A 13876-nucleotide genomic window follows, 5' to 3' on the forward strand; every position below is an offset into this window, starting at 1 on the left:
AAGGTGAAATTGGAAGGACATCAGACAGCATCTGGACTTTTCTCCAGTGTTTTACTCTTAGGTGTCGGACATATAAATACTAGGAGACTCCTGAAGGAAAATATTCTCCTAATCCAAGATGATTCGCCTTGTGGTTCTCTTGTCCTGTCTGGGTAAGACAAAAATATTATATATTGTTTTTAATGCGGAGAATGTTTCTTGTGTGTGTTCATTTTTTATTCTATATCTATTCTTCCTTTACAATAACATCAGTCTGTTCAACTTTTTTGTCTGAAAAAATGGACAGATTTGTTTGTGGATTGTAGGTCTCATCCAGGCCACTGCTCTACCTGATCTTACGGTCAGCAATGAGAGATACACTGGAAAGGTTGTAGGTGGGAGCAATGCTCACCCAAGCATGTGGAGATGGCAGGTAAGCTTAGCAATGTACCAGGTAAAACAGGAGTACGTTTTTGGGAAGTGACACAGCTGTTGCAGTTTTGCCTCTGCATAACACTTTAATTGATTTAAAATGAAACAAGCAGGATATGACTGATAGCTATACATCAGGTTTAATTTAAGGGGGTTATAAGGATGTGACAGTAATGCATTTTTTCATAGTGCCTTTATTTTTGCAAGCTTAAAACTATTTCAACAAATGTCTGATGAGTATTTTCTTGCCCAAATTTCAGATGTTATTGCATGAATTATTGCATGAGAAATAAAGGATATAAAGGTCTGGAGATAATTCCAAGATATCAAGATGCATTTCACTTCTGCTGTTTGTGTGCTATAAAATATCAAACATATCTAAACATTTTTACATTTTGGCTTTTGATTTGAAGCAATACCATCAGCAGTATCAGCTGTTTAACATGGTAGTACATGCTGTCACAGCATGGGCATTAATGGCTACCAATGGAACTGGGTTACAAGTTTTTATTAATGATGTAACTGCTGGTAGAAACAGTAGTATGAATTTTCATATAAAATATGTGTTTATTTTAATGATGATTTGACATTTTTGTTTATTTAATTATATTGATTATGTTGTGTGCTGTGTTTCTCAGGCTTCCCTGCAGTATGACAACTGGAATACTGGCAGCTTTGCCCACATTTGTGGCGGGTCCCTTATTAGCTCACTCTACGTCATGACCGCTGCCCACTGTATTCTCGAGTAAGACCTTATCAATTCCACAAAAAATGTAGCAAGTGTCTGAAAGGTGTGTGTGTGTAAGAGAGACATTATATAATCAGCATCATGTTTGATAATAAGAAGACTGTTCACTTTTTAGCACTAATTATGAATAGGGCTGCACACTGTATCGTTTTAATATTATATAGGCCCAATATCATGTATTTTACTTTAATCTTTATTACACAGAGGGTGTTATTAATATACATATATAAGGTATATTAATAACGGTGTGGCTGCTGGAATACTGGCAGCTTATATATGGCACAGTATTTTGTATATTGTAGAACATCTAAATATTGCAATGTCAGTTTTTCAAAATATCATGCACCCCTTTTTATAAGCATTATTGAGTAGAGAAGGATGCCCCTTCCTATTTTTAGTCTTGCCAGTGCTTGCCAGTGCTTTTGACTTATACACTGCGGTTTTGTTTTAAGTTTTTATATTTTTATATTACTAAATTCTTGTTAAGCTGCTTTGTTATAATATCAGTTTAAATATCAGTTTAATATCAGTAAAAAAAACACATGAAACAAATGCATTTAACTTGACTAAATGATATGGCATGCTGTACAAAGATAAAAACAAACTGTAGAAGAAACATGTTCCAAAGTTGAAAATATATATATTTTTATTTCTTTATTGACATGACAAAGCCATAATCAGGCATGTATAAGATGTAACTAATTATATATTATTTAGAAATTATAAAATGATAATAAATGAAAAAAATAGAAATGAAAATATATGGCAGTTGTTCAGTCGGTGGTAGTGCCCTTTATAGTTTATGCCTTTTTTATGTAAAATGTGTACAGCAAGAAGTATTTACAGCTCTGGAAATATGAAGAGACCACTTTAGTTTCTGAATCAGTTTCTCTGATTTTGCTATTTATAGGTATATGTTTAAGTTAAATGAACATTGTTGTTTTTTATTCTATAAACTGTGGACAACATTTCTCCCAAATATTGTCATTTAAATCATGTATTTACAGAAAATAAGCTTAGCTTTCAGAACTCAAATAAAGCAAACAAAACAAGTTCAAGGATAAAAACAAACTGTAGAAGAAACATGTTCCACAAAGTTGAAAATATATATATTTTTTATTGCTTTATTGACATGACAAAGCCATAATCAGGCATGTATAAGATGTAACTAATTATATACTATTTAGTATTATATTATAAAATTTATTTAAAAAAATGATAATAAGTGAAAAAAAATTGAAATGTTTAATGTTTCTACCTATAAAAACATTAAACAGCAATCTTAAAAACAAAATTATTTAAGACTCACTCTTCCCTCACTCATGCGCTCAGAGATATCCTCATTCTCTTACTCTAAAATCTCACTGATTCCCCCCCTCCCTTCTTTCTCTTTCTCTGTCAGTATGCAGTTAAGGTTCTATCGTGTGGTTTTGGGGGACTATGATCTCTATAAGTATGAAGGCGGTGAGCAGCCCCGTTCTGTGAGCAGGATCATCATGCATCCTGGCTGGACTGGAGATCTTGTAAATGGGTGTGTATGCTATGATATTTATGATAGTACAATTTAATACAAAGTATTCAATGCAGTCTATTTAATTGTCATTTTATTTAAACACATATATAGTCTTTATTATATTTTCTGACTTTAATGAATGTATGTCTTGTGTGAATATCAGAAATGACATTGCGTTGCTGAAGTTGTCGTCTCCAGTCTATGGCAATAGCTACACCGAAATTGCAAATTTCCCGTACCCTGACCAGACTTTGCCTAATGGTTTTACCTGCTACATCACTGGATGGGGACTTCTGGCCAGTGAGTTTGAATAGCTCTGTCACACTCTCATTTTGTGTGATGTGTGGCATTGAAAATAACATCATCTGTAAAATTGAATAATCTACATTACTTCATTTCCATCACATTTCCCCAGTACTTGGCTTTCAGCTGGTGGTACTACCCCAGACATTCTGCAGGAGGCGCCCATTCCTGTGGTGGAGCACTCTGTGTGTGCCTCTCCTGGTTGGTGGAGCACTGCAGTCAAGAAAACCATGGTGTGTGCTGGAGGAGATGGCAAAACCTCTGGCTGCCAGGTACAGACATCTCATAGACGTGTAAACTGTGTTTTAATAGTGAAGGATGGAAACGGAGGTTATAGAAATGTTACCATTACAGCTTGATGTGTTTTAATTCATCATGTTTTTTGGGTCGCAATTTACAGTCATTAAGAGCATTTATTTGCAGAAAATGAGAAATGGCTTAAATAAAAAAGATACGGAGCTTTCAGACCTCAAATAATGCAAAGAAAACAAGTTCATATTCATAAAGTTTTAAGAGTTCAGAAATCAATATTTGGTGGAATAACCCTGGTTTTTAATTACAGTTTTATGCATCTTGGCATGTTCTTCTCCACCAGTCTTACACACTGCTTTTGGACAACTTTATGTCACTCCTGGTGCAAAAAATCAAGCAGTTCAGCTTAGTTTGATGGCCTGTGGTCATCCATCTTCCTCTTGATTATGTTCCAGAGGTTTTTAATTTGGTAAAATCAAAGAAACTCATCATTTTTAAGTGGTTTCTTAAAATTTCCAGAGCTGTTTATTTACCATTGCACCCTTAAAAGGAAACAGACACTCCAAATGAGTGATCACATCACCAGAGAAATTGTTACAAAATTGTCAGTTGCAATACCATTCTGACCAAATCATGGTGTCTGTGTCTTTAATGCAAGTTCTTGGGACGGCAGCCCCAAGTTATGATCGTGCACTTCTTTTCTGAGTCACGTCATGATAGGCTTGCATGACTGCTCACCAAGCTTAATTCCAGTCAGATAAATCTTTCTGATTGCAACTATGTTTTATGTGTATATTTATTTGATATGCTTTCCTTTAACTTTCATTCTGACTATACCCTTTTCTAAGTGTAACCTATTCCTCTGGGTTGACTGAACTGTTTCAGGGTGACTCAGGGGGACCACTGAACTGCTACACTGATGGTGCCTGGAGGGTGCATGGTGTGGTTAGCTTTGGCCCTGCTTCAAACTGCAACATTTATACAAAACCAACTGTCTTCACTCGTGTGTCCTCCTTTATGGACTGGATATACTCCGTAAGTTTTTTGTCTTTTCTGTTCGCAGAGTCACAGAATGTATAGCTAGTAAGTTTCTAAGTGCCTCTTTTTGTAGACCCCCTCTCAACAGAATGGAAAGCAACTAGGAATTATTACAATTAAAATATTCAAATAAAATAAATACTATACAACTGTACATTTGTACAAATCTTTGGTGGTTTAAATCCCAAATCATGCTGCTTACTACAGTCATATGAAAAAGTTTGGGCACCCCTATTAATCTTAATCATTTTTAGTTCTAAATATTTGGGTGTTTGCAACAGCCATTTCAGTATGATATATCTAATGACTGATGGACACAGTAATATTTCAGGATTGAAATGAGATTTATTGTACTAACAGAAAATGTGCAATATGAACCAATTAAACCAAAATTTGACCGGTGCAAAAGTATGGGCACCCTTATCATTTTATTGATTTGAATACTCCTAACTACTTTTCACTGACTTACTGAAGCACAAAATTGGTTTGGTAACCTCATTGAGCTTTGAACTTCATAGCCAGGTGTATCCAATTATGAGAAAAGGTATTTAAGATGGCCAATTGCAAGTTGTTCTCCTATTTGAATCTCCTCTGACGAGTGGCATCATGGGCTCATCAAAACAACTCTCAAATGATCTGAAAACAAAGATTGTTCAACATAGTTGTTCAGGGGAAGGATACAAAAAGTTTTCTCAGAGATTTAACCTGTCAGTTTCCACTGTGAGGAACATAGTAAGGAAATGGAAGACCACAGGGACAGTTCTTGTTAAGACCAGAAGTGGCAGGCCAGGAAAAATATCAGAAAGGCAGAGAAGAAGAATGGTAAGAACAGTCAAGGACAATCCACAGACCACCTCCACTGTGTCCATCAGTTATTAGATATATCAAACTGAAATGGCTGTTGCAAACACCCAGAAATTTAGAACTAAAAATGATTAAGATTAATAGGGGTGCCCAAACTTTTTCATATGACTGTATCAGCAGCCAGAGTCTGAGAGAGCACAATTGGACTTGTTCTCTAAGGGGTGGGTTTATAGCATTTTCTCCTCATATCACTCCTAGAGTGATGTTGGTCAGCACATGTGTCTGCTAGCTGGTGTATCAGAGCTGGGGGGCTGCACTGTCCTCTGAGCATGTTGGCTACCTAGCAATTCTACATTAGCGGCATTTGACAAAGAGGCTAACTTTATATATATTGGAGGAGGCATGTGATAGTCTTTGCACTCCTAGTGTTGGGGGCATTACTGGTGATATGGAAAGTTCACATGAATGGGGATTGGCTAATAATCTTCCAATTTGTGTAGAAAATGAAGTTAAATGCTTTTTAATTAAATACTAAAAAAAAAACACACACTGGAAAATGAGTTAATGTCTTCATGCTTGAATTCAGGATAAAATCAATTTGGTCCATTCTAAGATTAAACCTTGAGATGGCAGTGTGTTTGGTAATGCAACAGCTGATGCCCTTATACCTCATAGCTTAAGAAGGTAACCAGTATAGTATTCCGCTTACAAACTGCTGAAATATCCTTACACTCAGAGCTCTGTTTTGGCATTTCCCTATTTGATCCTTAAGAAAGGGAGGGTTGTCTTAACATCATAACTTTGACATTACGTTTTGATGTGTTACTTTAGAATGTCAATGTATATTTGCCTTATTAATTATTTTTATCTTTCTTTTTTAGGAAATGGTTTGAATGCTTTTAAATAAAAGACTCAAACCCCTCTTACTGAGACTGTGATTCTTCAATAGTTCCACATCAAAATAAAAGTGCCAGAAGAGGTTCTTTAAAACAGTGCCTCAGAAATACCACTTTTAACTCCATAAAGGTCCTTTCAGTAATTGGGTTTCTGTATAAAGCCAATAGACTATGACTCTCTGGAGAAGATAAACATAAGTCTATTGCCACCTAACGAGCTGTGTAGAAGTGAAACTGTGTTCTCTGGAATGAGGGTGCTTCATCCAATACTTGGATGGCGAGGCTATCACAGCTTTCCAAATAGGAAATCTGACCTGTAGGAGTGTTTCAGTAATAATTTCCCACACGGGGGGAGGGTACAAAAAAAATCCAAATGACTGGGTTTTAGTTAAATTCATCATTAAGAAACGGAAGGAATATGACACATGTAAATCCCCACAAACTGAGAGACCAGGAAAGAAGGTGACTAGTAAGGGAGATAATCAAGACCACTCTTGTGAGTTTCAATTTATTAGTAATACAACAAAATGTCTTGTTCTGTAATGTTCAGTCACTGTAATCAGATTATTTTTTTACAGACAGTTTGTTTTTACAGTATAGAACTGTACAACTAAGTTATGCTAAGTTCTACATTTAGACTACAGCTGTGTTCTAGAGTTTCACAAATTATAAATCAAAACATGCCATAAAGGACATATATATTTCAAATTCTTTCACATATTTGACATTATTTGACATTGTTAGAAGTAAAACAGTAAGAGAAAGCTTTGATCTATTCTGTTTTGTTTTGTTGTCATTCATTTTTTATTTCAATATCAGCCAGCAACACGTTACACGTTACTTTTTTCAGTTTTTGTTTTATGAATAAACCCACCACCCTATATCTCCCCATCAAGTTTTTCCATATTAAGATAGTGTTTGGTTGTCCCACATTAGTTCTTGCTGATGACAGTTCCAGGTAAAAGATGCCTAGAAAACACCGAATCCAGTGAATATTTGAAGTATTTGAAATATCATGAGGGCATTTCCAGTGTTGTTTTGCAAACCAGATTTTACATGTTTTATTCCATAAATGAAGTATGAGATTCATCATTGAGTAGATACAGTATAAGGTCCATTGGCAGTTGTACCTCTGTTAGTTCTTCTAGAGTACTAATAACATTTCTTAAAAAACCAAAAACTCCTGGACATTCCCAAAACACATGTACAAAAGGAGCCAATTGTTCCATTTCTCCTCTGTTCTGGAGAATTCTGTATCCAACTAAAGATGGAATGCTCATTTAGAGCTGACCCCCAGGGAACTCTGTAGGCTTTACAGGCTGATTTCACTCTGAAATAAAAGTAAAGACAGTGTTTATCCATATTGCTGCGAGAGACCAGTTCTTGAAAATCAAGGATTGTGATTGTCCCATTAATATCCTGCTTTTTTAGTACTTATTAATAAATGTTTTACCCCAGAGATCTGTTCTGTTTTGTACACATCTTGAACAAATGGGGAACATGGGGGAAAAATAATCACTTTTACAAAGAACTGACTTGCTATCGCGCAGTCAGGAGCACAGTGTGTGTGGCTTCTTGACTTCCTTTGGCTTTTCTCAATAAACCAGTGTCCCGCGTGCATGTAGAGCAAGGTCACATGTAGATTGAAGCTGATAGCACTGGGTTATATTTTGTTATGTTTTAAACACTGGATTTGGTTCAAATCAGTTTTTTTTTTATTTTGTTTTGATTTTGTGACCAAGGAAATTTAAAATACAACAAAATATAAATAAAACAGAATGCAATGATTTACAAACCATATTTTATTCACAATAGTAAAAATCAATCTGTAAAAACTGGATTTTGGAACAATTTTAGACAAAAATGTTTAATGCAAAATTGCAAAGACTTAGTATATCTCAAATCCAGTACACTAAAGTACATAATATCTTCAAAAGATTCAGAGACTTTCTGTGTACAATAGAAAAGCCTGACTGTCATTATCTGATGTTGGTGATCTTCAGGCCCTCAGGTGGCACCTCAATTAAATTAGACAAAATTGTTTACTAGAAGATAAAAGCTGTATCATGCAAAGAAGAAGCCATTTGTTAATAAAATCCTGAAGCACTGCTGTATTTTCTGTGCCAAAACCTGTTAAATATTACAATCAATCTGACCACAGAATTTTTTTTTATTTGGCTCTGAACATTTTTAATGAGCTATGTGTATACAATTTGAGTCTATGAGATTGCAAACTACTTTGCATTCTGTTTTTATTTACATTTATCTACACTGGTGTTGTAACACCAATGATGCCACACCTGAAGATGTCCAGTGAAGGTCATCTTTTCGCCAATAGTCCACCTCCTACTTTCAGAATTGCTGCTAGCAGTTTTGAGTAATTTATGAGTAATTTGAGTCATTTTACACTAAAATAAATTATATAAATGAGATTTTTTTACTAGGGCTGTGGCATAAACCTATATGAGTGTCTGAGCCGTATTGAAAACGTTCTGATTTAAATTTAGTTAAAGCACAGAGCTGTTCATGAAATAATCTTTAACCATATTACCATTTAGAAACATAAGCCTCCAATTAACAAACTGCATAAAATATGTAAAATTCATTGATTCAGTGGCTAATAAATAGGCTCATATGAACAAATGGGGTACACTCCAGTTTGTTTCCAATGTCTGTTTTTCTTAACAAGACTAACAATGCATTATGGTCCACAGTAGTAGTGTTTACTGCTTAGGATATGTCAAATACAGTAAACTAAAGTCCATATCATCAAAAGAATCAGAGAATCCTTGTGTACAATGGATAAATAAATAAATGTAAAAGATTTCCTTGAATATTTCACTGGAAAATTAAATATTTATTGATATTTAATTTATTTCTAAAGGCATAAAATAGTACCATCAAATTCACATTAAAATTCTTCTTTACGATTTACGAATTTGAGGTAAACTGCAATTTAGGCACCCAATTTGGTATTAAATATGAGTATGTAGCTTTGTTTACAAACAAAAGGAAAAATAAAATCTAAGAAAAAATAAAAGATTTCCTTAAATATTTCTCTGAAAAAAATTAAATGTCTAATGACATTTAATTTATTTCTAAAACCAAAAGAATTACTAAAAAACATTTTTATAATTTATAAAAATCCATACTTAGTTTTATAAAAATTGTATAATGTTTTAACCTTTCCACATTTTATCCATTTATTTTTTAAGGATATTAAATAAATAAATAGGATATTTAAAACTTTGCCTTAAAATATTATTACCATTATGAAGTTAATATTGACTCTCTTTTTCCTCATGACAGATATGAGGAGTTCATTCTGTGAGCAGATTAGAGGAACGATGGTGAAACCAACAAGTCAACGTGTGAAGCAAAAGAAGAGAGAGGTAGAGACACACACACTAAGAGAAAGAGAGAGAGAGGGGTTGTGTCAGAGGAAGTGATGGTGTCATGATCACTTGGGTACCTGTATCATAACGGATTATGAGGACAGAGCGACCAGGTTGAACACCAGCAAGTGGAGCATTCTCTGAAGAAGTGGAACTAAAGGTAAGAGTTTTAAATGTTCCACAGCGCATCAGTAAATTATAGATAAATAATTACAGCCATCGAAAACCTATCAACACCTTTGCAGATGGAGATGAGCACAGTGGACACTTAACTCAGATAAACTTCTTATCTTGTCTATGGTTTTCTTGCTCTCCTCAGATGTCAGGCTCCCACAGCTCTTCTTCCTCTCTTGTCTTCTCGTCACACAATCACACCTCCTCCTCTATGGTCAACACCTTGGCCTTGACCCCGGACTCCACAACGTCGTCTCCCACTTCTCTGGCTGGACACATGCCTCAGATGGACGGAGGGCCGTATGGTCATTCGATGGGTGGTCACCCCAGGACCACTGACAGCAGGGGTGGGGAGCAGATGATGGGTTTGGCGTATTTGCCCTATTCAGGCTGCTTGACTTCAACAACCTCAGAGAGACCAGCGCAGCACGGCCACATAGTGCAACAGGTATGTTGGAAAAGATAGAAAGCTTAATAAAATGAAAACCAATATATATATTATATATATTAAAAATCTAAAGTACATAATTAATTATTTTAGGCAATTGAGCTAAAAGGATTTACACAACATTGTGCATATGAATTACATGAAATGATGAAATTATTTGATTTTCTCAGTGAAAAACAAAAATGTGTATGTGCTATATAGAGAAAAAAAAGTGTATTTTTGTTTGTTTTTCACTGTAGAGCACATGCATCTATGTGCACGTGTAATTTAAAATATTTGAGTAAAAAGTGGCATACAAAAGTTATGGCACATTAAAAATTATGTTTGTTTTTTTTCATTGTATTTGCATATTGTCACTCTCCAGTGAAAAACAAGTATCTTCAAAACAGCAACTTTACAGGAGAGAGAAAAGAAAATCTAAATTTTCAATGGAAGTCAATGTAAAAAAAATATATTTTAGGACATTTTTAATTATTTCTATTGGTCCGTTCATCAAGAAATTTTGGCACAGTGTAAGGAACAGTTTGTCAGATTATGTAGTAAACTAAAAATCAACAAAAACGGAGATACTTGTTTTTTTATTGGACAGCGACAAAATTATTAGTATTATTTCGTTTCATGTTAGGTAGTCCCCCAAAATGAAAATGTAGCCAATAGACAGTAATTGTGCATTACAATGTGCAGATTTGTATCTTTATAGTATAGAGACTTTGTATTTTTGTTTGTACTTGTTTGTACATACATACATAAACTCCACTTTTAGATGCAGTTTAATTGTCAAATTAATTTTTTTTTATTGTCTGTGTAGTAAAATTGCATTGTCTGATTCTCAGTTACTTGGTCTTTCACAACTACATCTAAATTTAGGAAAACAAAAAAAAATCAATGCCCAAAAGGCAGGAAGGGCTATAAAATAAGTCTTTCCAGCTTCCAGAGAATAAAAAACCCATTACTGACTTTCAACTGTGAAGCATGGGGGTGGGTGTATTATGAAATGAAAACATTGTAGGGGATTTGTGAATATACCTTAAACAAACTGTATAAGGTGACTCTATAAAACTATAAGATTTGCAAAGAAATGTAAGGAAAAGTTCTCATAGTTTATTAGTTGGATTAGAATTTGCTATTAAAAAGATTTTGCATGCCCAAATGTTTAATAAAGGAGAAAGAATATTAAGAGTGATAATGGATCTTGGGTTGGACATACAAATTTCATATATTTCATATATCATATATATTCATATGATTTACTGTGAAAGGTGTCCATATTTGTATTCACCCTGTCATGTTGTTTTTGTTTCTCCTGTGAACCTGGTGATGTGTTTAAGGAGTTCTCCCAGTTCCTGCTCCCTCCTCCTCCATCCGCCCTCCGTCAGCCAGGCCAGAAGAGGAGCCTGAGCAAGGACAGTATGGAGTACCGGCTGCGGCGGGAGCGGAACAACATCGCTGTGAGGAAGAGTCGTGATAAAGCCCGCCGTCGCATCCTGCTCACCCAGCAGAGAGCGCTTCAGCTGGAGGAGGAGAACCACAGGCTACAGTTAACCATTGAACAACTTAGCCATGAAGTGGACACACTTAGACACTACCTGTCACAGCGCCACCTACAGAGCAAAGTGGACGACCTGGGAGCTGGAGAGAACTGTTGAGTGACTGTAGGATGTACGTAGGTCTACCAATGTGTGTACCACACTTTATAATAAAGGAATAAAGCTTCTTTAAAATGATAAAGAACAGGGATGCCCAAACATTTTATAATGGGGTGAAAGTGCGATGTCTGTGGTGGGTTGAGGCCAGAAATAAATATACAAAAAATAAGGTTTCAAAAATGAAAAAAATGCTAATTAATTTTGATATTTTTATATAATATAAGAATGTTAGTTTTCTTATTGGTTAAGAAGCTGAGGATAACTTTCCACTTTTTAGTCAAACATCCCCACAGACCAACTCTTTTTATACAGGTGAAATCTTTATCTTTTTTATCTTTTTGCAGCTGTGCTATAGAAGAAGCAGAAATTGTTCCTTTAAAAAGCTTTGAATTGATAGATTAAAAAAAACAAGAAAAACTACATTACAGACTGGTTATTTAGGCTTATGCTATCAAATTAAAACATAAATGTACACAGTAAAACTAGTAGTGAAATATTTTGATAAATGTAAAGCAATAAGATGTAAAAGATAATAATAATTATAATAATAAATGCATTATTTTTTTTATTAACATTTTTCCAAAGGGTTCTTTTAGGATCTTTGTTTTAAAGAATATGTGTGTACCTCAGCTAAAGCAGTCACCTTGAACTGCCCTGTAATATACATTTACATACATTTAATAGATGAATAAAGGATAATGGACCGCTACACCACACTGTACAGCACATCTGTACATTTTACACTAGCAAAACAATATTCATTATCATATATTAATACGTAGCCTGAGAATAAAAAAGTGGAAAATCAGCTCCTCAGTGGAAAACATTCAGTGGAAAACATGTCAGAATTCAGAGCTCCTGTTCTACCCATACTGTCACCCAGGCTGCCTATTCATCCATCACTTTTGTAAAAATTTACCATATGAAGAAGATTGTAAATGATATCTGTTTACTTTTTAATATGTTTGTCAGTGTACTGAGTTCAGACCAACAGATAAGAACCAGTAACTTTGTTTCTGTAAAAATAAAAATTAAATAAAAATCTCTTTTATACACTCAAACAAATATGAACATTTTCTTTGTTCTTTTCTAAGACATAATAAAAAAATACCATTATTTTTTTAAAAGTATATATTTCAGTCTTTCCTAGTCAATGATTTTACATTAAACTATTCAATTCCAAGACATGCATTGGGGCTTACACAGAAAAATTCACTCATTCAACAGGACATAGATATTGTATTGCATCAGAGTCATTCCTAAACTGGAACCATTAAGATTAATAAGTGAATAATAAGCATGCAATTTAAGAAGTTGCATAAGTATTTTGCAATTTCTTTTGTGCTTATTTTTATTTATGGAAATAAATAAACTAAAAATAAAATAAAACAAATTGTATTAAACATTTTTTTGCATTTACCTCTCTATAGTATAATAATAAATGAAAAAAACTTACTTGCACTGGCTGGTTGCTTTATATATTTTAAACACTGTATAACAAATTAATTGAATTGCTTTATACATTTATATATAAACAAAAAGATAAGTGATACATTTATTGTTATAATTTTATTTCATGATATAAACCATATAAAACATATAGATTTATACAGTAGTAGTTTCTGTATATTCACATATACGTTACTTAATATTGCACATATGTTGTTTTTACACAACATTGTAAATAACTTGTTTAACATATTACTAATATTTACACATTTAATATATCATACAACTGTAATGTATTCTTAAAATAAAGCTCTGGAAGGATCGGCTTGGCATAAATCTTAATGACAATCTTAATGACAAACATCACTGCCCCTATCACCAGCCATCAACTCACCCCCCCTTTACCTCATCTAAAGCCACTTGCTAACTGACACAATGACACAGGTTTTTGAGTGGGGAAGAACAGAGGCCCAGCTTTGGCGGGACGAGGGAGATTTCATCACTGTGTGGGACAGAGGGCTGGAGATAGCATCAAAATGCAAGGCTTTAAGGGCCTTCCTGTGGCTGCTACTGCAGAGAGAGGGCACACTGATAGCGAGTGGGAAGTGGACACATTTGCTCTTATTGCCTATACAGTGTTATCAGCCCCAGTCATCTGTTCTCACACCTTGACATTCACTTTTGTCTGAAAGTGAACACATACGCAAACATGTGCGCAAACATTCATGCAATAAAAACCAAACCGTGGCCACTTCCCAATTTCTGCAACTATGGGCACTGCCTGCTCAGTGTCCTGTTT

General features: G+C 34.5%; 2 protein-coding genes across 2 annotated transcripts; both read left to right on the forward strand.

Moving 5' to 3' along the window:
- The first annotated feature begins 49 nt into the window (after positions 1-49).
- LOC103036513 (elastase-1) lies at positions 50-5995 on the forward strand. Its single transcript, XM_022673873.2, has 8 exons — positions 50-152; positions 306-412; positions 1050-1156; positions 2562-2690; positions 2836-2972; positions 3102-3247; positions 4113-4262; positions 5951-5995. The coding sequence occupies exons 1-8, from the start codon at positions 119-121 to the stop codon at positions 5960-5962; spliced, it is 822 nt and encodes a 273-aa protein (XP_022529594.2). The 5' UTR covers positions 50-118; the 3' UTR covers positions 5963-5995.
- Positions 5996-9168: 3173 nt separating this feature from the next.
- cebp1 (CCAAT/enhancer binding protein (C/EBP) 1) lies at positions 9169-12693 on the forward strand. The gene is made up of 3 exons (XM_015607754.3): positions 9169-9520; positions 9680-9982; positions 11311-12693. The coding sequence occupies exons 2-3, from the start codon at positions 9680-9682 to the stop codon at positions 11626-11628; spliced, it is 621 nt and encodes a 206-aa protein (XP_015463240.3). The 5' UTR covers positions 9169-9520; the 3' UTR covers positions 11629-12693.
- Positions 12694-13876: the final 1183 nt, after the last annotated feature.

Source organism: Astyanax mexicanus, chromosome 6 (assembly GCF_023375975.1).
Source record: "Astyanax mexicanus isolate ESR-SI-001 chromosome 6, AstMex3_surface, whole genome shotgun sequence".
Lineage (NCBI taxonomy): Eukaryota > Metazoa > Chordata > Actinopteri > Characiformes > Acestrorhamphidae > Astyanax > Astyanax mexicanus.